General features: G+C 42.2%; 2 protein-coding genes across 9 annotated transcripts in view; one reads left to right on the top strand and one right to left on the bottom strand.

Annotated features, from left to right (window-relative positions):
• VEPH1 (ventricular zone expressed PH domain containing 1) overlaps nucleotides 1-26784 on the top strand; it is a 207965-nt gene that overhangs the window by 40683 nt on the left and 140498 nt on the right. For all 8 annotated transcript variants that reach the window (XM_070582955.1, XM_070582957.1, XM_070582958.1 and 5 more), the window contains exons 3-4: nucleotides 1572-1787; nucleotides 9665-9839. In XM_070582955.1, the coding sequence (XP_070439056.1) occupies nucleotides 1572-1787; nucleotides 9665-9839 (391 nt within the window). The remainder of the gene's footprint in view (nucleotides 1-1571; nucleotides 1788-9664; nucleotides 9840-26784) is intronic.
• On the bottom strand, nucleotides 20379-26472 carry PTX3 (pentraxin 3). Its single transcript, XM_070582964.1, has 3 exons — nucleotides 26190-26472; nucleotides 25375-25734; nucleotides 20379-21609 (listed from the first exon to the last, which is right to left on the bottom strand). The coding sequence occupies exons 1-3, from the start codon at nucleotides 26317-26319 to the stop codon at nucleotides 20996-20998; spliced, it is 1104 nt and encodes a 367-aa protein (XP_070439065.1). The 5' UTR covers nucleotides 26320-26472; the 3' UTR covers nucleotides 20379-20995.

Below are 26784 nucleotides of genomic sequence, written 5' to 3'. Positions count from 1 at the left end.
AAATTTCATCCCGTGTGGTAACATTTCACATCCACAAGCCAGCTAAGAAAAAAATGCTTGGTTATCTCCATTGGTGCCAAGAGGGCATTTAAAAAAATTAAAATGAATATGGAAACTTTCAAATTATGAAGAAAATGATGTGTCCTATATGATTTAATACTTTATAGTATTTTTTGCTTTGGACCACAGAATTTTATATCAAAAATCAGGAACTAAAACCAGAAAAAAATCAACATTCTTGCTTTTATCACTTTTATGTGAAAAGCTTAGGAAATTCTAGTCGACACAATAAGCCATGTAAAGATATGTAAAAATGTATAGATAAAGAGATGTAAAATGTATAGATACAATGCAGAAATCTTTCCAGAAAACCCAAGAAAATGATCTGAAAAATTATCATAATTAAGAAGAGCTGAGCTAAACAGCTGGATACAAAATAAATACAAAAATGCTATAAGTTGACTTAATCAGCAATAAGAAAAAGTTGTGATGAGGAAAAAGAAATTTTGTTAACAACACTACCAGAGAGAAAATACACTAGGAAACACCTTTAAAAGTTCATGGAGCTTGGGGCCGGCCCCGTGGCCGAGTGGTTAAGTTCGCTCGCTCCACTGCTGGGGCCCAAGGTTTTGCCTGTTCGGATCCTGGGTGCAGACACGGCACCGCTCCTCAGGCCACGTTGAGGCGGCGTCCCACATGCCACAACTAGAAGGACCTGCAACTAAGATATACAACTATGTAGCGGAGGCATTTGGGGAGATAAAGCAGAAAAAAACCAAGATTGTCAACAGTTGTTAGCTCAGGTGCCAATCTTTAAAAAAAAAAAGTTCATGGAGTTTATATGAAAATACTGACAAATTAATATTGTAAAGAATTGAGAAATGGAACAAGCAAACAGAAAAGACAGACCTGAAATGGAACCTGGTGTGTATAAAACAGTTCCTAGGAAATGAGCTATTCCATAAGCATTGGGGGTGAAAATTAGATTAGCTGTTTAGTAGAAAATGTACCTTTACTTATTTGCATAAATACCAGATAGATTTAGAGCTAAGTGAGTGGTTAAAAGATTAATTTTTAAAGTACCAAATATTAAATGTTTTGTCAAGTTTTTTTTAAATCTAGAAAAAATGCAGGTGAATTTTTACTACACCTTTGAATAAGGAAACCTTGAAGTTAAGAAACAAGCCGTTAAAGGCATCACACAGAAAGAAAGGAGCGTGTGTAGATGGCTACTTGCGTGCGCTTGGAGCACCCCTGTCAGGCAGGGCGCTGAGGAGAGAGGAGCCAACTTTTCACTGCAAGCCCTTCCTGTGTGTCTTTTGTATTTTTGTACCATGTCCAGGTATTATCTTTTTTAAAAAAATAAATAATTTTGACAAATTTCCAATTTAAAAAAGAAAAAGCAATGAAATCTCAAAAGATTGACAGATTTGGCTATCTAAAAACTTAGCGTGTCAGTGAATAGCAGCAAAAAAACTAAAAGTCATGAAACTAAAAGTCTGTATTCTGTCGGTCCTTTGAGGGCTAACTTTCCAGAGTGTTGTTTAACATGAAGGTTTTCTTTCAAACAGGATTACCAGACCAACAGCAATGACCAGGCAGTGGTTGAGATCTGTGTCACGCGAATCACAACAGCCATCAGAGAGACAGAATCGATTGAAAGGCATGCCAAAGCCCTGGTGGGGCTCTGGGACTCCTGCTTAGAGCACAACCTGAGACCCTCCGGGAAGGACGAAGACACCCCTCATGCAAAAATTGCTTCTGACATCATGAGTTGCATTTTGCAGGTACGTCAGTGTTCAGCATCCCGCGATCTGGTGCTGGTTTGGCAGCTTAGGTGAACACGTGGTATCTCTGAACCAAAAGCCAATGTTTCTGTAGCGTTTAGGTACTGTAAAAAGACACCACACACCATCAACAGCTAAGCTCGACAAGGTTTTGCCGAGCCCCTATCATATGTAAGACCCACCATGGGGAATTCAAAGGAATACCAGAGCAGGCTCTAGTCTATTTGGAGAGATAAGACATGTACATAAAGAAAGCTAACAGTGAAGTAATGTACACCAAGATCCAGATGAGGAACACTGGAAAATTCAGAAAAGGAGACCTCTTTCACCCCAGGAGACCCAAGAGGGGCTGGAGTGTGAACTGAGGGGCAACGAGCTTGGACTATGTGGAGAGAAGTGACTAGGTCATTTTTAAGTGTATTTCTATATGTATTGTGAATTTTGCATGATAATAATATTTACCTGTTCTGACCATGTTTAAATTTCTATCTCTGGTATAAACATAAATTTGGAGTTTTGGCTCAGCCACAAACCAATTATATAAGATTGAAATGTTGGGTGAGTCTCTTAACTCGCTAAGCCACAGTTTCCTCCTTGTAAAATGCAGATGAAATGATATTGTCTATCATAAATTTTATGAACCAGCAGAGATTGGTGATGTTAACAGGTATTTTTCAAAAAAAGAATTCAGTGGTCAGATAAGCGGGGAAACATTGAATTCAATGTTTCCCTTTTGAGCTGTCATAGTGTTTCATAGCATGTTAAAGGCTCTGAAAAGTCCTGCAATGAAGAAAGCTGATTAACTTTGTTGGGTACAGCATGTTCAATATGATTTGACCATGGAACTTCCTTTCCCCTCCTTACCCCTAAAACATTTATGACCATCTCTCAGAACTGTGGTTTCACTGAGCAAAGTTCAGGAAATTCTGGTTATGTTTAAGTGTTGAGCACTGTCTGGCAGCTAATATTAGTTCCTTTCTCCAGCTTCTTTCTTTTTCTGTCTCACAGTTGTCTGTGCTTGACAGGAGCATATTCCATTTTATCTAACCAGCTAGCGACCGGTCGAGTGAAAAGACTCAGCACACGCTATCACGCTGCTTCTCCTTTGTCTCCAGGGTCAGGGATGGGAGGGCAGGAAATGGGGATTTGAATATGTTATTGACATATATCAGAAACAGATTATTTCCCTCCCAAGTGCCACTCCACAGACATTGAGACAGAAACTCCCAAATCAGCCAGACTCTCCAACTCCCACTGTGATTTCAAAACCGCTGGTCTGGACTCCACAGCTGCGCTCTCCAAGAGAAATAGGGTAAAGCTGCAAACACGAGCCACATACGTAATTTTAAATTTTCTAGTAACAGCAGATCAACTTTAAAGTCAACCACTTAGTGTTTTTAGCTTGTACACACACACACACGAGAGGGTGATTCCCCCTCCAGCCACTCCACCTTCCAGATAAGCAGCCCCAGCATTGCGCTAATCTAATCAGGCAAGGGCCCACAGGTCTTCTTCCCGCATCCTTGGCCATTGTACTTGATCTTTTTTTCTGGCCACTTCACTGTCATTTCAAGCTAAATGTGTTCACACACACACACACAAAAAAAAAAACCTGTCTTTTTTTCCCCCAAAATTTCTTTTTTCAACCTACACTCAAACCCACTTCAGATGACCATTCCTATTCCACTTTTAATTAGTAATTATATTGAATTCTTTCTTTTCCTAAATTTATGAACTTTCCACATTTACTTTAAAATAACTTCTGACATTCCAGAGTTCACTGTCTCTGCTTTTCTCCGCATGAAATCAGTACACGTGTGTTGCACGCACCTGTGAGTTCTGGTTTCTTTTGCCTTAGGTGATATGCTTCTACCAGCCCAGCCCGTGTCCTTAGACCTCCTGTCATCTATGAAACAAAAGATGAAGCAGATAATCGCTCAGATCACTGCCAGTGTGGAATCCTGGCTCCCTGAGGAGATGCTGAGAGACAGGAGAGCAGAGCTTTCGAGCTTGAGGGCCTTGGGGTCGGATGCTCTTGGTCTTATACAAATGAGAGATTGGCAAATTATTTTCTCTCTCTGAGCCTCTGTTCTGCCATCTGTAAAATTGGCGTAACAATACTCGCTGCTCATGAAGAACATCTTTTGTTATAAAAGCAATCTCCATGTGTTGTCTAGCCACTATCTGGAAGTACCTATTTCAAACTACAGCTTCCTCTGAGCAGGTTTCTAAATGGAGTTGGCCAATGCCTATTTCTTTGCCTCTGGAAAAATCTTGAAAGGGAAGGTACCCCCCACAAGTCACATTACATTCTAGGATAAATCCAAACCTGGAGAGGGTTGAAAAAGTAAAAATGCACCTCAAGGAGGCTGTAATCATTGACATAGCTGATGTGACAGAATGAAATTCCCGAGACTTGACAGGCCGGCTATCATGAGATTGACAGCCAGCGCATGGGTTTGTCCTCATTCTACCAATTGCGGCACTTACTGCCTCTTCCCCAACCAGATGGCTCAGCAGAGCCCTTGCCAGGTGAGCTCTGTATTTACTCTCTTCCCCCGTCTCTGCTCACTCTGTTGATGAAGAGGGAGAGAGCCCAAGGGGGTTGTTTGTGGGGAGAAGGGAAGAATAGAAATAATCCCCAAATCCACTATTGGGAAATCAAAAAGCACCTATTTTTCCTTCTTTATAGAAGGACCCGCTGTCCTTTCACCCTGATTCCACACTTCATTTTTCTTCACTCCTCTTCCCCAGTTAATGCTGTATGAAGATTCAAAGTGTGTCCCTGGCTGGCATTGCATGCAAAGTGCCTTGGACAGTTTTGAGAACGCTTCCTTCACAACCCTTAGAGGCAGGACTGGTTATGTTGATCTAGAAGTTTATTCAATGGGCAATCCCAGCTCTACCATTTACTAGCAGTGTGATCTTGGGCAAATTAATGTTTCTGTGTCTTAATTTCCTCATCTGTAAAATGCAGATGATACGAGTAGCTGCCTCATCAGTTTGTTGTGAGGATTAGATGAAAGATATTAAATAACAGATGTGAAATATTTAGGACATGATACACGCTGCATGAGTGTTAACTCGGGTTGGTATCACCATCATCTGCAGAAACTCTCAAGTAGCACTCAACACTTTCTAACACGCTATTTATTTCATTATTTATTTTAGCCATTGTTCATTTCTTGTCTCCCCCTCCCCAAAATAGAAGCCCTGTTTTATTCACTGATGTAGTCCCAGCACCTAGAATAGTGACTGGCACAAAGGAGGCGCTCGAAATAATACTTATTGAACGAATGAACAAACGAACATATGATTGGCTCAGACGACCAAATGACGTCGTGACTGCCCTTTGGCTTCAGCACCTGCCGCACTTCTCCCTAGAGCGGACCTGGTACTTATTGCTCAGTTAATGCTACACCAGACAGTGGCAGGAAATGAGAGGAGACTGGGACGCCCCCAGGTTCCTGAGACCCACTCGTCCCCTGTCAGAAAATACACTGGGAGAGCGTAGGCGTGGGTGCCATTTCGATTTTCTAGAGAGCCATGCTGCTGAGAGCCAAGCATTTTATACATAAATCCAAAATTAGATTATCTGATTGACGATGCAGAATAAAAAATCATAGAATGCCTATTTTAATAAATAACATTTAATATTTCTTGATATTACTTTCACGGCTCTTAGTTGAATTCAAAGCCTGAGAGCCGAAGAGCCTTTAGTTGCTGTCACCTCAGATTTGCATCTCTTTTACTTAGTTTTATTCTCTTCAGTTTTAAAACACTGGGAAACTTTCCCAAAGTGCATTTTCAAAAGGCAAATCTCCACCAAAAGCTCAAATTGGTGCTAATCTAGTTAAGAAATATAATTCTTGGCATCCATGGAACAAAGCCCTCTTGTTGGGCTTCTGCAGCTGGATATAACTGTCCCCGTGAGCAAGTCTTTATTTCCACCCTGTACTTCACTGAATTCGCGCCCTGAGCACTGAATTGTGTGTGAGATGACACGCATACCAGCATGCTCGCGTCTGCACTGAGCGGCAAGATCGTCACAAGCTCTGGCGTGGCCGCTGCCGTTAGAGTGGTGAATTTGTACGAGGGATCAGACGGCTTTCTCTGCACGTGTACCATCAGCAGCCCTGTGATCCAAACAATCCTAGAGATAAAACAGTTTCATGGGGCTGAGATCTACAGCATTAGCAACTCCTTTTGCTTCACTTGAGAGCGAAGCTCAGTCATTGGAAGGAGGTGGCATGGTCCCTGTCAAGTCTGTGTGACCCGTGTCTGTCCAGCCTCACCTTGGCCTCCCAGCCCCTGCTCATCCTGCTGCTGTCAGCGGTGCCCATGGCTTCCTGCTGCACCAGGAACATCCAGACACTGTTTGGCGACTAAGAGCCTCTGGTGGCCGCTCCTTGGTGCTTATACGAACCATTTGCTCTTTGCTTAATGTTTCGCTTCTCCTGTCATTTGAGAGATTTCCAGATAACATATGTGGGAGCAAAACAGAAAAACGGAGTGTGTTAAAATTTTGTTTTGTTTTTTTGAGGAAGACCAGCCCTGAGCTAACATCCGTGCCCATCTTCCTCTATTTTTTGTGTAGGACGCCTGCACAGCATGGCTTAATTAGCAGTGCCATGTCCGCACCTGGGATCCGGGCCGGCGAACCCCGGGCCCAGAAGCGGAACGTGCAAACTTAACCGCTGCGCCACCGGGCCGGCCCCTTTTGTTTTTTTTTTAATAATGACATTATGCATATTTTTTTATTTTATACATTTCACTTGGAGCCACAGTCCAAAAACTTTAACTCTTTGGAGTTAGTCTTTCAAGTTAAGTCTTTAACTCCAAAGACTGTCCACTCTTTTTTCTAGAACATCTAGAATTACTGTAAGAATAATAAGATCAAATTGGTTAAGACAGTCCATTCTTTAATTGTTGCTGGCAAGTGTTAGCTCACATTCAAGGTTTAAAACCACCAGTCTCTGGGAATACTGATGCTCGCTGATCTCTCACTGTGCCTGTCTGTGCTCACAATGAGCAGGAACACTGGAAGTTACTTCCCAATGCCACCCCCTGTGCTTTCTCAGCGAGTTACAGTCAAATGTCCTTGCAGACGCACTTCTCTAACGGAAGATGTGTGCTTCTCTAGCTGCAAGTTGTTCTTGGCTAACGACTCAGAGTAGACAAAGTAGATTGGGCATGAAGCTCTTTGTCGGAAAGCTCTGAGAATTGCGTGATTGTGTTCCACTCTCAAAACCAGGGCTCTCGCCAGCCATGCCAGGGACTGGCTCCTGATAGCCTAATAACGTGAAAGGGGTGCCCTAGGTGTGACCTAGGGAAGACCCTCACGGTGGATGAGTAAATTGGCGTGCCTGATTATACACCAGGCTTTTGGAAATCCCTTGGTGGGAGTTAGCCTCAGTGGATCCAAACAATTCTATATGGCTGACCAAGCACATGCCATGACTTCTAAAGCTGAAGGGAGGGGAGAAGCCAGCCTCCCAGGGAGCCTCATGGTTCATCATATCAGTAATAACCCAGTCCAATCACCCCAATTAAATTCACCAAGAGGTGAGCAACTCTCGATAAAGGTGAAGCCTGGTATCAGAGAAGTCTGGCTGCAGGCCATGGTCCTGATAGTTAGATGGTCCTAAGAATTCTAAGAAGGATAGGACAGAGACCCAGTGAGTGTAACTGCTATATAAGCACATGATTTGTCACCAGGGAGAAGGGTCAGAGCTTTCAACATGGCTGACTTAAGGGTAGGATATCAGGTCACTTAGCAACGGGGATACGTTCTGAGAAATACGTAGTTAAGCAATTTCATCATTGTGTGAACATCACAGAGTGTCCTTATGCAAACCAGCATGGTACAGCATACTACACACCTAGGGCTTATGGTACTAGTCTTACGGGACCACATCATATAAGCGGTCCATAGTTGACTGAAAGATTTTTGAGGTGCATGACTGTACCGATTTTCTCTGCTCAGGAGTCGGATCGACCCTTAAGTCTGGAAAATGGATTGACTACATGAATGGATTAAGGATTTAAACGGTCTGTTTTTCTCTCTAGGGACTGGGAGGAAAAAAGCTTAAGCACGAGAGACTTAACTGGCTCACTTAGAAAAGTTTAGGGATGCAGCTGGCCTCAGGGACAGCCTAATGCATGGGATTCAAATGGTGTCTCCAGGACCTGGTTTCTCTCAGCTTATCTCTCAGATAGATCCATGTGGCACTGAATCTCATGCAGATTCTCTCCCCCTGAGATCAAAAGATGGCAGCAGATACTCTTGATCTTCCACCCTCGATACTTTGAATTCAGCAGGAGAAAGACTCACTTTCAGAGCTCTTTAATGCCTCCTTAATTATAATCGGATAACTTGCCCATCCCTGAACCTATCATTTGGACTGGGGGGGGGGGTGTGCTTCTCTGATTGGTCAATGTCTAAGTCATTTGACTACTCTTGAAGGCAAGGGTGGAAATGCCTTCTTTAGAAGTACCTGGGATCATGGCCTTGGACGTTGGACTCTGCTAAGGAGTACGTAATAACTCACCTACCCGAGAAACTAGCCCTGAAAATGGAGGACACTGGAGCGTCAGGCCCACACCCGGCCTGTTGCTGGCAGTGGGTGAGGCAAGTAAGATGGATGGGAGAAAGTGGAGCCCCCGTCTGCTTCCCCCTTCCCACCACATTATGTTCCCAATGACAGTTATAACAATAGATTTACATTTTCTTCACTGGTTATTCAATTGGATAGATGTTTATTGAACACTTCCCATAAACCCAGAATTATAGGAGGTCTTAAAAGGGATAATCTGTGGGTGGAAAGATATAAGTACTTTTCACATGGACAGTTAGAGAAAAACCACCACTTTTTATTTCTAATAAAATGAAGTCAGCTCCCTAAACACATTGTGCACTGTGCCACCCTTGCTCTGTAGGTACCCTCAGGAGTGAGGTTGATGATCAGAGTGGTTGATGATAGTGAAGACATACCATTCAGTTTTATGGAAACAATTTGTATTTTCCAAATATTATTCCCTAATTAGATAAGTAAAAGCCAATTGCATTATTTTTTGTGTAAGATATTGATGTTCAGTCACAAAGTAAATCAAAAAGAGAATTATTTTAGGATCCAGAATTCCTTTAGTTTTTAGTCTGAAGTTCATTCATTTGATTCTTCTGCATCTCATTTGCTGAAACTTTAGTTTTTAAGATACAGTCAGAAAGCAACTTGTTCTACAGTCCTGGGGTTGTTTTCTCAAGCATAAATCTGACGAGCTATTCCTCTCATCAGTCCTGCCTGATCACCCTGAAGGTCAATTCCAGCTCCTTAGCATGGCATGCCAGACCCTCACGGTCATACGCCTGTTTACCTCTCCAGTCCCTTCTCTCACCTCCCTTCTCCACCTTTCCCGACATGTACCACACTCCAGCTACTGAACTATTTGCAGTCTCCCAGATGCACAAGCTGTCTCTCACCACTGACACGGGCTTTTCCTTCTGTCTGCCCCTTGCCTTGCCATCACGCAGCCATCTCCTGTTCATCTGCTGTGTCTCAGCTAAGACATCACCTCCTCCAGGAAGTCTCTCTGGACAGCCCCAAGACTGGATTAGGCGTTCCTTCTTTGCTCCCTTAGCACCCTGCACTTTGCCATCATGGCCCTCACCAGCCTATGCTTTTAACTGCCCGTTTGCCTGCAAGTCTTCTAACAAGACAGAGAGTTCCCAGAGATGCCAAATACCAAGGAAAGTAGGTGGGTCTGTGTTTTTACAGCTGCACTGTGGGAGTTCAGCTTACTAAATATTTTTTTGATAAATGAATAAATGAATGAGTAATGAGCCACTTATTGTTTGTTGTTTTCTTCTATTTCCTCAGAATTACAATCGGCCCCCTGTGATGGCATTAGCCATCCCCATCGCAGTGAAATTCCTCCACAGAGGCAACAAGGAGCTGTGCAGGAACATGTCCAACTACCTGTCTCTGGTTGCAATTACCAAGGCAGATCTCCTGGCCGATCACACAGAGGTTATAGTCAAGAGCATACTCCAAGGTACGATGCAAAGGCTGAGCTGGGGGACAAGTTTTAGGAGCCATTTTAAAGTAGTTTCATGAAGCGGTTATGGTTTGTGGGAAATGAGACCTGGTTTATTGAGAGGCACGTTAGATTCTCAGCTTTACCGTTAGTCAACTTATGAACGTGGGTAAAGTTACCTTGGCTGGCTGAGTCTTTCTTCACTGGGCAGGTAAGTTATTTGGACTCATTAGACGGGTTGTAAGCTTCCTTCGAGTTCTACACGTCTCAGTTTGGTGTTGCCCACACTTGGTTACCTTGTCCAACTACTGATTGTGGAGAGCCGTCTGTCTGTACCGCAGGGAGTGCGGCCCTCCGCTCTCAGTGGCAGAGGGAAAACCGCTTCTTCCTTTGGGTTCCAAAAGCGAAACATGTTAGGTAAAATACAGCAGAGAACCTGTAAAGACTTCGTAAATGTGAATGTGATTTGGGACTGATTTATAGTTGTGTTAAATACTGCCATTAAAAATCAAGTCGGGGCACCTCTGTTAATTATTGCACATTTGAATGAAAGAGCAAGTTAGTCTGCTCAAAATATTTGCCCTGTCTTGTATTTTTTCCTCTTGTTTTAGATCTATCAGAAACCATGTTTTATGGATTTTGGATCAGAGAACAATATATGATATTATTTGATAAGCACCCAAATGTCCCTCATTAATAAAAATGCACGAGATCCATGAGTATCTTAGCCTACATTTTACTGACACCGCCCGACATGTCAAGTTGAGCATCAATGCTCTGTGCTCCCAGACCAAGTATTTCTTAGAGTCTCTGTGGGTGTCCTGCACGTGCTCTCTTCCTGAGGCGTCCAGATCCGTCCACAAGCCCAGGCTGCTACTTTCTCCACGCTTCCTGGCATGGCATGCTGCGGTGTGATCACTCCACCACCCTGAGCCAGGCAAATTCTGTGGCTGCCATCATGGAGGTTCCAGGAATGGACTCCTCTCCACACTGCTCTGCCGCGGATGGCAGCCTCTGTCTCTTTGTGCTGCTCCGCCTGAGCCTTCAAGAGCCACCAGTCCTCAGTCCACTACCCCATGTGGCAGCCTGTGGCAGGATGGGGAGAAGAGCTTTCTTTCTCCTCGGTGTCACACTGCGGTAGAGAGGCTCAAGAGCGGGGCTGCTTGGCTCCCAGTGCAAAACTGCGTCACTGAGTTTGCAATAAAACACATCATTCTGCTTTATCTAAAAGTCTCTCTTCCCTGGGCTCCACTAACTACCTAAGAGTCAGGCTAGTGGCAAATTAGTCCTCCAGTTCTCAAAATGGCTATGGCCTACCCAGGACTAAGGTTTTATTCACTGTACCAGACACTCCCAAGAAGGAGTTTTTAGCACCACCACCCCCTGGACATCTGACCAGCCACCCAGTGGTCTGCCACATGCCAGGAAATGTCTGAATCTCAGCCACGACAGTGGAAGTTCATCACTCTACCTGTGCTCCCCTCTAAAGGTTTGTCATTGATATTAGCAGTCAGTTTCATTCATTTCTCATTTTCTTTGGCTACAGGATTAAATTCTAATTTCACTTTATTCGTGCAATTAAATTTGCTAAAAGTCCAGAAAAGCAATTATGCTTTTTTCACCACCTTGGCTAGATATTTGGAACAGATTTTATAGGAATTACAAACACAACACACATTTTAAAACTGTGATAGTTAGACTTGCAAGTAACTGATTTACAAAAAAAAAAATTGAATTGTCTCTTTGCAGCTGCCAAGAACTTAGCTCACGTGTTTTTTTTTTTTGGAAATGCACTCTCAGTGACAAAGAAATCTTTTGAAGCACAAAATAGACTTTCCGAATTCACTGCAGGCATTTGAAATAAACAAACGATTTGGTTTATTTGATCTGGCACTATGAAAATTACCATAAAATAAATGATAATTTGACCTATAAAAGTTTGGGGCTACATATTTCAGGGTTTAGATTTTTAGGACTGATGTGTCTGTAAAACTCCACAATCACCTACATGAGTCCATCAAACTTAGAGCTGCAAAGCAGAAAGGATCTTGCTGTCTCCAATTAGTAAGTTTCCTGCTCTGCAAATCTTTGACATATATCCTCTGCCAGACAGCCTTAGGAGGCATCACTGGGATTCCTTTTTCTTTACCTACAGTTTTCTCCTCTTTAGATCTTCCTCCTTGACTTATATTATCCTAATTGCCATTCTCCCATTTTCTACTACTATAGATATGCTAAAGTAGTTCAGTTATTTGATTTCATCTAAGTTTTTACAAGCCTAGAATTATAAAATTGTAGAATCTTATTGGGACATTAAATTGGGATATTAAACATGATTTAGCTCAGTTACCCAGGCAACACTTGAATCCTCACTAAATGGTCATCCATTCAATGATAACAATAATAATTATAATAACTACAATGACTACAATTTTTTTCATGCTCTCTTTATGCCAAATGCTGCGTTAAGCACTTTATCCCAATTATGTCATTTAATCCTCACAAAATTCCATAACACAAGTCCTATTATTATTCCATTTTACCAATTAGTAGTATTTTAAGTAAGAGAAACTGCAGGTATAAGTGGCTTGATGATGATGATGACAAAGGAAAGGAAATGGAAGATAAGAAGGAGGAGGAGGAGAAGAAGAACAATAACGAGAAAAAGAAGAGGCGGCGGAGGAAGAACACCTCGTTGGAACACGTGACTGAAAAGTATATGAGAATATCAGACTTCCCATAGAGCTTGATTCAGGGCTCAATGGTGATCCCAACAAATTACTCACCTCTGCTTCCTGTAGATTGGTTTCACTTTCCTGTTCCATGTTATGGGCCTCTGCAGCTTCCAGCTCACATCACCATGAAGACCAGTTGAGCAAAAGGAGCTCCATATCCAGTCTCGTCTCTGTTTGACATGACACGGGCCACATGCCCATTTCTAAACCAATCCATGATTGTTGCCAGAGGATACAGTACCTCAGTTGGCCAGGCTTGTGGCATGAGCTACCCTCAAAGCCAAAGATGGGAGTCAATTGCAGCAGAACCACATGGATGGGGAGTAGATCCCCAAAAGAAACCCAGGGCTGTTGCCAACATTGATGTAAATGAAGAGTGGATACCAAAAAGCAGCCTTATGTAAGTATTTACTTTTATCTCTTCACAATTTCTTCTTAAGAGATTCAGCCCATTACTTTGGCATGCCCAGATCTTGCTGGATAATGATGCTCCATCTCAGTGTATCAGCAGTTCTTCCAAGGTTCTTGTCATCTGTAAATTTTAGGAAGAGAATCACTCTAACTTCATTTTAAAACACTAATGAAAAAGTAGACCACATGGGGCCAGGCAAGCCTTGTGGTGTACCAGTGGTGACCACCCCTTACACTTGGTTGGTATTATTCCATTGATCATATTTTTTCATTTGTGTTATACATGTCTGTGCCTGATTCCAAACCAAATGCCTCATTTATGCTTCTAAATCAATCATGAGAGACTTTGTCAAATGAGCTTATGTATCTATCCCTGAAGTTCAGTAGTTCCAAGCCAATTTTTTGCTACTTCTCATTATTAATGATTAGATATGAACATTTACTTTTACATTAAATGTAAATACAAATTCATTTTATTCAAATTGGTTAGACTCCATTTGTCTGCTTTGTATTCTCTGAACTCTCCCAGTGAGAAGGAAATTGTGAAAGGGTCTTCCATTTGGAGAAAGGATTAAACACCTGAGCAGAGTATCCCCTTGATTTGAACTTGAGAGCAAAGGGGTTAGAAAACCTGACTATCCCTACATCAAATAGTATTTTAAAATCAACCTACCAAAAACAAAACAAAAACTGCCTTACATCATTTTACAGGCAAATTAGAACAAATGTACAAGGAATAATTACAATCTTATCTAAACTTTTTCAGATAATTAAAAAAGAAGTACATTCTCCAACTAATCTTACAAGGCTAATACAGCCATGATATCAACACCAGGCAAGGACAATATAAGAAAAGAAAACATAGGCCCATCTTAATTATGAACATAGAGGCACAAATCACAAATAAAAATTTTAGCAAAATGACTCTAGAAATGCTTAAAGAAAACAATAGTTAACATTTTCTGAGTGCTAACTCTGTACCAGGTACTAGTTTTTCAACTCATATAACTCTCCCAACATCTTATGAGGGAGAAACTATTGTTATCCTCATTTTATAAAATTCATAATAACTAAGTTGAATTTATCCCAGGAATGCAAGGATGGCTTAATATTCAAAATGTAATTCCTCACAGTAAAAGACTAAAGCAGAAAAAAGTCATGTGATCACTAAAAGCATCTCATGAAATTCAGTACTCATTCATGAAAAAAAATTTTTTTGAAAACTAGGAATTTTGAGGAGCTTCCTTAAACTTATTAGGAGGAGATATATATATATATATAAAGAGCATTTATATGTAATGGTGAAACATTAGAAGCATAAAGTCTGGAATGAGGCAAGAATGCCACTATGTCTACTTCTATTTACTGTGGCACTATATAATTCTGATTATAAGAATCAGAAGGGAAGTGACAAAACAATCATTATTTCTAAAAAATATGATTACCTATAGTAGAAAATCCAAATACTCTCTAGTCAATTCTTGAACATAATAGGAGAAATTTTAGTAAAGTTCCTGGAAGTGAGATCAATTTACAGAAAACGGTTGTTTTCCTATACACCAGCAATGATAAATTGAAATGTAATATTGAAAATATTAAAGTAGCAAAATACAAGATATCTAGAGAAAAAGATGTGTGCGAATTTTGAGAATAAAACAATTTTTTTGAAAGTAATTAAATAAAAGATAAGCAAATGGAGCAATAAATCATGTTCATGGATGTAGCAAAGATGTCAGTTTTCTCTAAATTAATCTATAAATTCAATGAAATTTTAATAAAATGCCAACAAAGATGTCCAAGAAAGAAGACAAGCTGACTTTAAAATCACAAGTAAGATAAGGTGGAACACAGAGCCAAAATAATTTTGCAGAAAGAGAAGATGCGAGTTGTTGGAGAGGAGGGGGAGGTAATAATTTCCATACCAGACATCAAGTTGTTGTAAAATCATAGCAATTAAAAAGGAGTGGCACTGGGACAAGAACAGCCAAACAGCCTGTGGAATAGAATAGAGAGGCAAGAAATAAGTCCTTGCATACATGTAATTGCGTATATGGTGGAGAATCTTTGCAATGGATAAGAATGGATCATTCAATAAGTGGTTCTGGGACAACTGTCTTTATCAGAACATGCATAGATTAACTTCATGTGGAATAAAGACCTAACTATAAAAAGCAAAACTTTAAATATCTTCTTTTGTAAAATGCAAAGTCTGTTCATGATTTTAAAAAGTGTCTCAGGGGCCAGCCCCGTGGCCAAGTGGTTAAGTTCGCAAGCTCTACTTCAGCAGCCCAGGGTTCGGATCCTGGGAGTGGACATGGCACCGCTCATTAGACCATGTTGAGGCGGTGTTCCACATGCCACAACTAGCAGGATCCATAACTAGAATATACAACTATGTACTGGGAGGGATTTGGGGAGAAAAAAAGCAGGAAAAAAAAAAAAAAGAAGATTGGCAACAGTTGTCAGCTTGGGCGCCAATCTTTAAAAAAAAAGAATGAAGTGTCTCAGCAAAGCAGCAATAGAAGTCAACATCCTTAATCTAATAAAAGATATCTACCAAAAAACCTACAACTAAAATCATACTTAATGGGGGAAATGTTGAATGCTTCCCCTTGAGTTAAAAAATAAGACAAGAATGTCACTTGGATAATGAATTTGTTTTCTGTTTAAATCATATCAGAGGTAATTTAATATTTTGTACCAGAACCTTTTCAGAGCAAGAGGGCTGTTTTTCAGTGGTCCTGAGTAGTTCTCCGATTTGTTCTCTGCCGTGTGAAGATGCTCTGTAGAATGTGTCCAGTGATGCGATATAAAAGCATCCCTAATGCTTAGTGCAGTGTGAGTTAGCACATCTTTCGGCTGAGAAGTTTACAGTATTATTGAAAATCCTTAAAAGGAGGGTATCTGCGCCTGGGAGGGGTTGCTTGAGGGCTTGTGGGGAGCCCCTCTCCAGATTTGGGTTTGGAACTCTGTGCTACAATTCACAGCACCGCTGTCAGAGCTAAAGCAGCGATGTGCCTTCCTCTGCATTTCTGAATCAGTGCTCAGGATAAGGAAATACGTTTCTCCGTCGATATGCCTTTACATAGTCCTCTGGCACAGGTAACAGGATGACCTCAAAAGATTTGAAAGTTAAGTCGAAAGTCTTTGGAAAGAAAATGTGGTATTGTCTCAGCAAGAGTCCAAATTCCTTTTCGATTTACTGGCAAAGCCTAGAAAAGACTGTCTACTTAATTATGATAAATTCATCTCATTTCTTTCTTGATGTGAGACAAAATTTAAACCACTGATTGGTGAGCTGTCTCAGAAAAAATGGAGATAGAAAATTGACCCCCATTTGTTATGGCAGCAGTAATATGTACCACATAAGGTGGATGCGAGGCTTAAATAGATAAAGCAGCTACACTTCACACAAGGCGGGGCCCGTAGTTCATCGTGGTTTCTACAATTCTTCTTAATATCATCATCGTCATCATCGTCGTTGTGGCCATCATCATCATTGTCATCATCACTAATTGAGTATCACATGCCATGTGCCAGGCCCATATGAAAATACTGAGGGCAGAACCATACCTATTTGTGGAGTTTCATAATCCCTGGGAGATACTTGGTCGTTAAAAATTCATGATACAACTATTCTTTTTTTAAAATTGTTTTTGTATCTTTTTTTTCTGTTTCTTTTTTTAAAGATTGGCCCCTGAGCTAACATCTGTTGCCAATCTTCTTTTTCTTCTTCTTCTTCTTCTCCCCAAAGCCCTCCCAGTACATAGTTGTATATTCCAGCTGTAGGTCCCTCCGGTTGTGGCGTGTGGGATGCCGCCTCACATGGCTTGAGGAGCCGTGCCATGTCTGCGCCCAGGATCTGAACCTGTGAAACCCCGAGCCACTGAAGCAGAGTGTGTGAACTTAACCACTTGGCCACAGGCCTGCCCCATGGTACAAGTATTCTTAAAGGAAAAGATTGTAAGTCCGCCATACTACAGGCTGTTGAGAAAGAATTTGTTAATCAAGTATTCTAGGAAACGGGCTCCTAAGAAATCTTATTAAGAATATTCAACCTGAATATTAACACACACAAGGAAGTGTTAAATGTAGTGTTGTGAAAAGTCAACCCAAATGTGGATCAAGAAGTAGAGACACATCTTGAAACAGGAAAGCACCTCTTCTGAATTGCTCCCCAAGTCTTGGGTCAAATGCCTGCCCGGGTTTGCACCTGCTTGACTCCACCAGCAGGTGTTGCTGTGAAGTAGAATAAGGCCTGTCCGGATATGAACACACAGAGCTGGGTTCTGGGAATGGCTTACCCACAATGTAAGGGAATCTTCATGGTTGTTTATTTGTTTGTATTTTTGTTTACTTATTTTTCTGTTTAACCCACTGGGAACAACTTGGAAAAACATTTTTAATATTAACTATTTTATTTCAAATATTACTGTACAGTTTAGAAAGCTCTTTTTATACACTATCTGTTTTTATGTCATCCTCATAATAACCCGTCAGCAAGGAAAGCAAATCCTATTAGAGCTAATTTCTTTGCTAATTTGAAATTCATAGTTGGCAGGCCCAAAGTCTTATAGTTAGTAGGTGATGGTGCGAGGACTTGAATGCTGGATTTCTGACCCCAAGCCCAGGAAGCTTTCCTCTACACTCCAGATTTATAAAACATTCAGATTTGCATGCAAGGGTCAGCAATCTAAATTTTCAAGTTCACCGAATCCAGGAATATATAAGTGAATGTGTACAATTACTTTGACCAAGATTTTTAACTTTACGAGTATTATTTCTTAAGTGGCTAAAAGATAGTTCTGGGAACATTTGGCCTTAGTAAGCTTCTTAGCAAGCTTTCAATATAAAATTTAACAAGAGAGGTAATAAAAATCAATTATAATTTCTTTGTTTTCAGATCCAATTCTTTGTTGAAGCGAAGTTAATTAAGTAATTGTAAATACCAAGCTCTAAAATTCTACAGTATGAACTTAGTAGTCAAATGTTCTTGATATTTTTTAAAGTAATTAATACTTAATTACAAGCCAATCTATATTGTAATAGACAAGGAAAACATCAACTCTGTTTCGTTCATAATCTATCACTGCAGAAACATTGCTCTCCTGACACATAAGTATGTACTAGTGTGACAAGTTGATAAACTGTCACAATTTGCCTGGAACTGAAGGGCTTCCCGGGACACAGGACTTTGAGTGTTAAGGCCGAGATGGCCCTATGAGAACCAGGACAGCTGGTCCTTCCAGCACACATGTACCACTGTATATATACATGTATACGAAGTGTTATGCATTAGTTCCACACATATTTTTCCTCCTAATAACTTGAGTAACGTTGCACACTAATTGTCCTATGCCACAACATTGCAATGCCCTCACTGGCTATTCTTGTGAATGAAACTCTTTGCCAATGTGCTAAAGTAAGCCAACTTGCTGATATTTCTTTTTAGATATTTTATTTCTGTTTTACACATTTCTTACTTCCTCCTTTTGCTGGCACTATGTATTCTAAAGCTCACTAAATGCTACTAGTTAGTAAAAAGAAAAGTCAGATAGCTAACTTCCTGAGAATTTGTAAAAAGTATTTTCTAAGTATAGACAATGAGTGTTTGAGGGAATAAAGTACATGGTTTCTTTAATTAAAAAAAAATTCTCTACTGGATTGGCATTAGATTAGGTGGACAACCAATAGTGGATTAAAGAAGAGAGCAGTATATTTTTCTCTCACGTAAAAGAAGGCCAGGGCAGGGAGCCCAGGGCTGGCAAGACAGCTTCGCAACATCGGAGACACAGGCTTTTTCAATATTGTTTGAGTTCATCTCATGGTCTAAGACGGCTGCTGAAATTCCCATCATTACTATATTCCAATCAGTTGGAAGGAGGATGGGAAAGGCAATCATCTCCAATATTTCAGCGTCAGCCAGGACTTAGTCACATGGCCACACGTAGCTGCAACTGATGCTGGAAAGAATAGTGCTCTGGAGTGGCCATATATGCCATTAAAACTAGAATTCTGTTCCTTAGGAAAAGAGGGAGAATAGATATCAAGGAACAGTTAGAAGTCTCTGGAACACTTCTCCAGACTTACTTCTGTAGCAGATGAAATTTCTAGTTTTGCAATCCATGAATTACTTTATTTCCTTCTGTTTCTTCTCTGCCCTCAACATGCAATTCCCGTAAAAAAAAAATTTTCAAAGTTCCCTTACATTTAACGCCGTCAATGTATGAGTTCACATATATTTTGGCCTGCCTTATCTTGGGTCTCTTGAACAGATCTAATTCATGCTGAAATGTGGAAAGGAATTGAAAGCATGCTTAATCTCCCCTTAAGATTTGTCCAGTATTTCTTCTTCCAGCTAAGCATTCAGGCTGTGCCCACAATGGCTAAACAGGGCCTTGCACACAACCACTGTGCCTGCAACTTTGAATTATGTCATCTCCAAGGGGCTGAGACTGGCCCAGCAGCTCAGAACTGTGAACGATTTTCTTAGAGACTCATCAGTCAGGTTTTGTGGGTCTCACGAGTGGGATGAAGCTGTAGTGATATCACGAGCATCCTCAAAGGCTCCTAGATACATGGAATTATATTGCTGAAAGGCACTAAAAATCCAACCCCCTCCCTTTCCTGAGAAGACCCAAGGGAGTTAAGTAACTTGTCTAAGGACACACAGCTAGTTAGTTACAAAATGTGGTTTGGTAATTACTCCTGGCCCTGTTCTCCAAACCTCACGAGGAGATGACCTGTGGTTGTTCAGGCCCCATCTTTAGGCGGACACACCACCTCTACGGTTGTACGATATCTCCACTGATGTTCACAAGTGGCTCTGTGCTGTTCCCTCAGGCCTGCACGGCCCGTACAGGGGAGAACACTGGTGTGGCGGAGAGTTACCTCCCGTCTGCAGGGTGAACGAGGTTGGCCGTCCTCTCCTTCCTGCAGAAGGAAGAGAATGGGGTGTGCTTTCAGGGCAGGAGGCCTTGTTTCTTTTCCAGATTCTTAGATCGCCCAAATAACAGTCCTAAGCCACCTCTTGCAGGCGCCACGTGTATCTGGGAACCTTTGCAAATTCATTTGTTTTCCATGTTCCACAGCACAGACAGTTGTGGATGCTCGTAGAATCATCACATTGGAAGAGATCTAGAAATCATTATTTACTCAATTCCTTGATTTCTCAGTTGAGAAAACTAAAATCCAGGGAGATGAGTTGACTTAGCCAAGATCATATTTCTTGCTTATGATTTACAGGATGCTAAAGCTTAAACAACTCCATAGTTTGTCTCTAACAATGTTGACTATTACTATTTACATAATAGATTAGTATCTGAAAACTAATTGCCTGCTTTAGATGAAAAAAGAAAACTGTGGATTTGCTCCAAAACATCTTTTAAATTTAAATTTAGACGACACGGGCTAGTTTTAGAAAATATTTTATTTACAGTAGAGCTTTACAAAAATAGTCTTAATAAAATTAATACAAAACCATTTTACAATATAACTTATATAACTATCTTCTCAAAAAAGTGACATTCGATTATAACATATAAACTACATTTGTATTTGTTAAGTCAGATTGTAGTATAAATATGTTTTATCCTCATTTTTTTGTAATAAGGTACATACCAGTAACAATGAACAATGGACGACAAATGTTATTTTATTATTCTTCCAATGTAAAATTTATCTCTGGCCAAAACAAAAATAACCAGAGAAAAGTAAAACAATTGTCCTTCTGTTCAACAATAGAGTCCTTTTTAATTATTTGAGAGTTTATCTGACAAAGACACAGCATTCATCTGAAAGCACCATGGCATAAGGTCTAGTAACAATATCCCCAAAAGGCTTCTCCAGCGTCTTCCCCTCAACTGTGTATTCAATGTTTTTCCAAGACAAATAAAAATGGATCTTAACTCTCTCCTTCATTAGTCTCAAGCATTCTTAATACACACTGAGGTTTCTTAAACCTTCCCAACTGGCATATGTTGAAAATGTGAGTTTCCTTCTTTGGCTTCAAGCAGAGTTTTACAACACTTATGAAACATACTGAGCTCCTCCGTGTGGCTGAATCTCTGTGACTCCCCACCCAACAACATTTCCCCGGATGTGACAAGACTCTGCTCCTCCGGTCTCCCTTATCTCTTCATTGCTGAGAACATGATCCCAGATATTGAAGCCTGTGAGTCTTCCAGAAAAGGCTAATGTTTCATCAAAGCCACCACCCACACAGCAGCCGTTCTTTTCTTGGCCGATCTGCAGGATTCCTCCCTCGGGGACAACATGACCTGTGGCCATCTCGACAGTGGAAGCCACCAGTTCACCGTCTACCCACAAGGACGTGCGCCCTTTCTCTGAATTCCAGGTGCTGCACAGATGGGTCCACCTCCCCAGGGAAACCACAGTATCAGCGACCAGCTTGCTCTCCTCTCCACCCACCACAAACACTATGGACTGGGAGCTGAGGTACAGCTGGATCTCATATGGATTCCTCTTTGTGCCATAGGAAAACAGGATGGTTTTGTTTAATACGTCTGTGGCTTTGACCCAAATGCAGGCACTAAAAGACTCAAGCCTCAGTGGTCTCGCCGGATGCACGCTTCCAAAAATCTTCTTGGAACGCATTGGGAACAAAACCGCTGTTTCACAACCTAGAGTAGCAAGAAAGTAAGAAGAATATGAGAGAAAATATAAATTCATTCAGAAATGATTCTGGCATTTAGGCATTTTAATGACTACAATTGAAAATTATAGGCAGCATCACATTATGACTTGAGGGCCCCCAAGTATGCTCTCTGCAGAGCATAAGCAAAGCACACAGGAACAAGGAAGCCAGCGGTCTTCCCCAGCGAGCAGCTAAATGGAGAAGAAGGCAGGCAGAGGAGCCAGGCTGTCCAAACCCACAACAGAATGACAACCGCGTTTTAATAACTACTGCCCCCTCCAGATAGCTTATTTTCTTTGTTACAGCTTTTTAAAAATGTTGAATGATGCATTAACTTTAAACAATGACACTGTAATTTCCAAGAACTTAGAGCCAAACTTGTTTCCATCTCCTTGACTTCACCAAACTCCTAGAACAAAAAATCTGTGAATGCAATGGACCTAGCTCACCCCATTTAGCCATTGCCAACATGCAGTTTTAAACAAAACTCGAGGACAGGCATGTTGTTGCTGAACACATTTTAACATAGCACATGTTCTCAGATGTTTGTAAACTCTGCAGTTTATAGAACACCACTTGTGAAGGACAACAGTGTGTAATAATGATGACTAACTCCCATCAAGTACTAACTATGTGCCAGATACTGTTCTAGTCACTTCAGATGTCATTTTAATCCTCCTACCAACCCTAAGAGATAGTCTTCATAGTCCCATTTTGCGGATGAGAAAACTGAGGCATAAAGCCCTAAGTCGCTTGGCTATGCTTATATAACTGGCAAGGGGTGAAACTGGGCGTTGAGATTGGGCACACTGGCTGCAGAGGCCACATCCTTAGCCAGCACACTGCCTTGCTTCTTAATGGTAGAAGAAACCTCGGGTTTGGCTAGAAGAGCTGAAATTCAGTTTGTTTTGCTACTAGTAAGCTGTGCAGCTTTTCATGAGTCCCATAATCTCTCTGAGCTTTACAGCTATCTGTAAAAGCCTCTTCCCTTCTCCTTCTAATGCTCTGCAACTCTGTAAGCAACAGGTCTGCAGCTCTCAAGAAGAGTTGCATAGACCAAGCATATGCTTAAACACTCTTACTTTGTCCATATGTTTATAAATACTATTTAAGCAGTAATAAAAAACCTTTAAGGAAGAGTGAATGCTTCCAAGGGGCCTGGTGGAGAACATATTTCTGCTGAAGAGCAGTTAGAAGGAGACTTTCAAACTTGGGGGTTGGGAGCTCAGTAAACTCCCACCTCGGTGCATCTCCAGGTCACGTGTCCAGTCAAGGAGCTGGAGATGCTGAAGTGAAGGCCTTCCAGGTGTCTCTGGGAAACGATGTGATAAAACCTTTAACAAGTGAGCTCTGCTTTATGCTAACCTCATGTATGTATGAAAGATCAGATAAAGAATTTTTTTAAAAAATCTAAGTAAGGGCTAAGTATTCACTTTATAACAACCTAAAAAAGATTTGCCGTAAGATAGCTTTGAAAAGCAAACTCCCGGAGCATTTAAAGACTAACTGCTGAATAGACAGAACTTGCAGGAACCAACACCCATGCAGAGTGCAGTGAAGTAACGTAAACACCAGCAAGGGGCTGAGGGCAGTCTCTGTCCTGAGAAACTGAGATGTGGACCTTATCCTTTAGAAATAGACAAAGAAATATTGAGATTCAGAAAATCCTCTAAAAGAAGTTACAATACCAAAGCTCAAAATTGGCCCCATCACGCTTTGTTATTAACTTTTTCACTGAATAATTTGAAGTTTTGAAGATTCTTTAAAATTAATTTTTAAAGAGGCATTGATTCTTTTTCTCAAATGAAATTGGTAGGTTCATTTAAATCAACAAACTGGGTTAATTAAATCAAACGAAGGTCATGGAACAAAAGATCAGCATATGCATGGGCATTGAGAAATTCTCGGTAACGTCCAGTAAAGTCGTGTTCAAGAAGGTGCCTACTGCAATCTACTATAGTGACGCCCTGTTTCAGTAAGCCCAGCAGTCAGCACTGCATTCCAACCATCCCTCGCTGGCCGCGCTGGCCTCTTGGAGACTCAGCTTCCTCTGGAGGCTGCACTGGCTCTCTGAGTTCATAGAGAGGAACTACATGCTCGTGGGGTTTTTGTGGCTTCTTTTGGGGACCAGTGATTCTCTTGATATTTCTTTAAAATATGAGAACTTTCTCATGAAATAACCTTTAACTAATAGGTTTTTCTGATTATATTATCAAAGACCAAACAAAATTCCAACCAGGTTCTTAGGAGACCGACAACAGAATGATTAGGAATTCCTCAGGAGCCAAGCTGGCAGGAAACAAGGGAGGGGAAAGCAAAGCATGTGGGGAAAGTACTACTCGAGGTAACAAGAAATTAACATTTTAGAATTCAGAAATGCACCCTTCTTCTGCTCTAACTAGTATGCAGAAGTGACGATGAAAATTAGCATAATGCTACAGTAGTTTTGTTATATGTATAATGATTATACATGGTTTGCAAAAGACAAGAAATTCCATCCATTAAAATAGCCACAGAATTATAATTTGCCTCTTTGTCACTTACACTGTGGATCTATTGTATATTTGGTTTATGCTTTTCCCCCTGTGAAGCCCTACTTAATATTTAAGAAACTATGCTCTGCACTGATAAACAGTCCTCAAATCTTTAGAAAAAACTGACATTCCAGTCTGACTCCTGTAATTCTAAGTGAAACACGCTCTCATACCTGCTATGATTCTCCCTCCCACCCCGTGCAGTAAGAGCTGTTGTACTGGAAACATAAGGAAGCATGGCATTGCTTGCACTTGTTTTCTGTTTATGAGATTTTCAGGAAAAGTATAAGCTATATTTTCCTACCTAGGACACTGATTTTCTAATATAAACCATAAATGACCGTTGCATCACCATTTCTTAGAAAGTTTGCCCTATAATGGAGTGTCACTTGGCTCTAAATCTTCTCTTTGTTTTTTAATATCTTTAAAATGTATTATTTCCGGCCCACACGTGTTTGGAGATTCAAATAGCATCATATGAACTTTGACAAGATGCAGCTAGTTGGAAGGGCCTCTCTCCTGTTTGGCCCTGATCCTCCCATCCCCGGGGTGGCCCAGATACCAACTGGCTCCTACACCTGACTGTTCCCCTTTGGATCCCGCAGCCACCGGTTAATCCCAAGCCGCACATCCTCCGCCCTCCTCTCTCACGCTAATTCAACAGACCTCTGGGGGCTGGGGGATCCCTCAGGAATTCCACCAACCCTCGGGGAGATCAGATCCATCCCAGGTCTCTTGCTCAGAAACAGCAGGGAGGAGAGGCCGGCCCGGGGACTGGAAAACGTCCCTAAAAGTTAGTCTGGGCCTGAAATAGCCCGGGGAACCAGAGCTCCCCCCAAAAGAGAGACAGGCTAAAATTAGAAGAAGTGGAAATCCCTAACGGAGGGAAGCAGGACAGTGAGAGAGGTCACGGTTATGATCGGTCAAGGGAGCTCCTGCAATGCCTGGTAGGATCGGGTGTCAGTCAGGGGCCCTTGACGTCTATTTCAAGACTATGATGGTGACGTCCACGGCTATCTTCTGGGATGTCTCGGGGCTGGAGGAGACCTTTTAAAGCCAGTTTTCCTGCCTAGCATGGTGCGTCTGAGCTCTGTGACCGTGCATGGAGAAGCGGAGGTCCGCGCGCCCGTTTCCCCCGGGAAGGCCTCCCCCAGGGGACTGCCGGCCGCGGCGTCCCGCAGAGCGCGCTCTAGAACAAAGCCGCGGGGGCTCCTCACCTGCGGGCAGCCAGCGCGGGGCCGCCCCGGCCTGCAGGGCGCGCAGGTCGGCGCGCGTCTGCCGCAGCTCCTCGAGCGCCGCGCCCTCCAGGCGCGCCAGCCGCCGGCCCGCGTCCCGGCTCTCCTGCTGCAGCTCGGCCAGCGCGCGGGCCAGCCCGGCCTCCGCGGGGGCCGCGGGCGCGCACGGCCCCGCCAGGCGGCCGGCCAGCCGGCCCAGCTCCTCCCGCAGCCTCTGCAGCTCGCCGCGCAGCACGTCGTCAGTGGCCTGCAGCAGCATGCCCTCCCGCATCTGCGAGTTCTCCAGCATGGTGAAGAGCTTGTCCCACTCGGAGTCCTCCCGGCGGCAGTCGCACGGCGTGGCTAGAGCGCGGGACACACACACGTTACCGACCCGCCCAGGCCTTCCTTGGGTGCTCTTTGTAAAAAGCTGACCTCCCTCGGCGGCCCCAGGTTACAGCCCATCCCCAGCAACCCCCTTCCCTTTAAGGACACCTCCGAAAAACAGTGTGTAAATATCTTGAGAATGACAGAAACCACTCATGCAGGTATATATTAAGTTGAACTCTATGAAATTGCCATTCATGTAGCTCAGAGCAGGCAAATATCGGCGATTTCATACGGTTCAACCCACTGTGTATCTGTGATAGAAATAACTTTTTGAAACCTCCCCCTTTCCTAAAGGGCTTCTCTCTTTTGCAAAATAAACTATAATTTTTAGCTTATTTCATTGGCTATAAAGTATATGCATAATATTTAGACCCAAAGAGGTGGATATGTAATTGGGGTTAGCAGAGAAACAGTTAAAATGAACTTACGGTCCTCGGTGGGATGGAGTCCATTGTCTATTTCGTTGTCCAAGTTCACATACATGAGCTCATAATCGTCCGAGTTCTCGGCCGACACTACAGACCAGAGAACACAAAACAGAATCGCAGGGAGATGCATTGCCGGAGAGAGACGAAGCTCTTGCCACAACCGGCGGTAGGAACGAGGCCAGAGGCTCTCCAGGGAGCGGAGAAGGAGCGCGGACTCTGAGAGGCAGGAGGCGAGAGCCCTTAATAAATGCTGGGAGAGTCTGAATGGGGATGAATGAGTAATGCCGGTGGCACTGCGGCAACGGGAGTTCCCTGAATTTGGGGGAGGGGGCTGGCGGGGACAGGGAGGGAGATGCGCACGTTGCACAATAGTGAAAAGCAAAGGTTTACACAGCAGATTAATTGGAGGAGGGTCAGAGGGGAAAGAGGGGGGAAACCAGGGCTGGGAGTGTCCCCTGAGGACCGGCTGTTGTAACTTGAATTCGTAGCCCTCAGGGATGAAAGGGCGGGAGGTGGGTTAGGGAGAGAAATAGTTCAGCAAGCATAGAAGTGTGAAGCAAGAGCATCGTTTCAGCATTTTGTGTGTGCCTTTATT

The sequence above is a fragment of the Equus przewalskii genome, chromosome 18 (genome assembly GCF_037783145.1).
Source record: "Equus przewalskii isolate Varuska chromosome 18, EquPr2, whole genome shotgun sequence".
Classification (NCBI taxonomy): Eukaryota; Metazoa; Chordata; class Mammalia; order Perissodactyla; family Equidae; genus Equus; species Equus przewalskii.
This window is presented reverse-complemented; position numbering and strand designations above follow the sequence as displayed.

Coding starts and splice junctions, on each gene's coding strand:
- PTX3 (XM_070582964.1), bottom strand. CDS start 26,319: ATGCATCTCCCTGCGATTCTGTTTTGTGTTCTCTGGTCTGTAGTGTCG. Junction 25,735..26,189: donor ACTCCATCCCACCGAGGACC/GTAAGTTCATTT, acceptor CCCGCGCTCTAG/CCACGCCGTGCGACTGCCGC. Junction 21,610..25,374: donor CCCGCGCTGGCTGCCCGCAG/GTGAGGAGCCCC, acceptor TTGCTACTCTAG/GTTGTGAAACAGCGGTTTTG.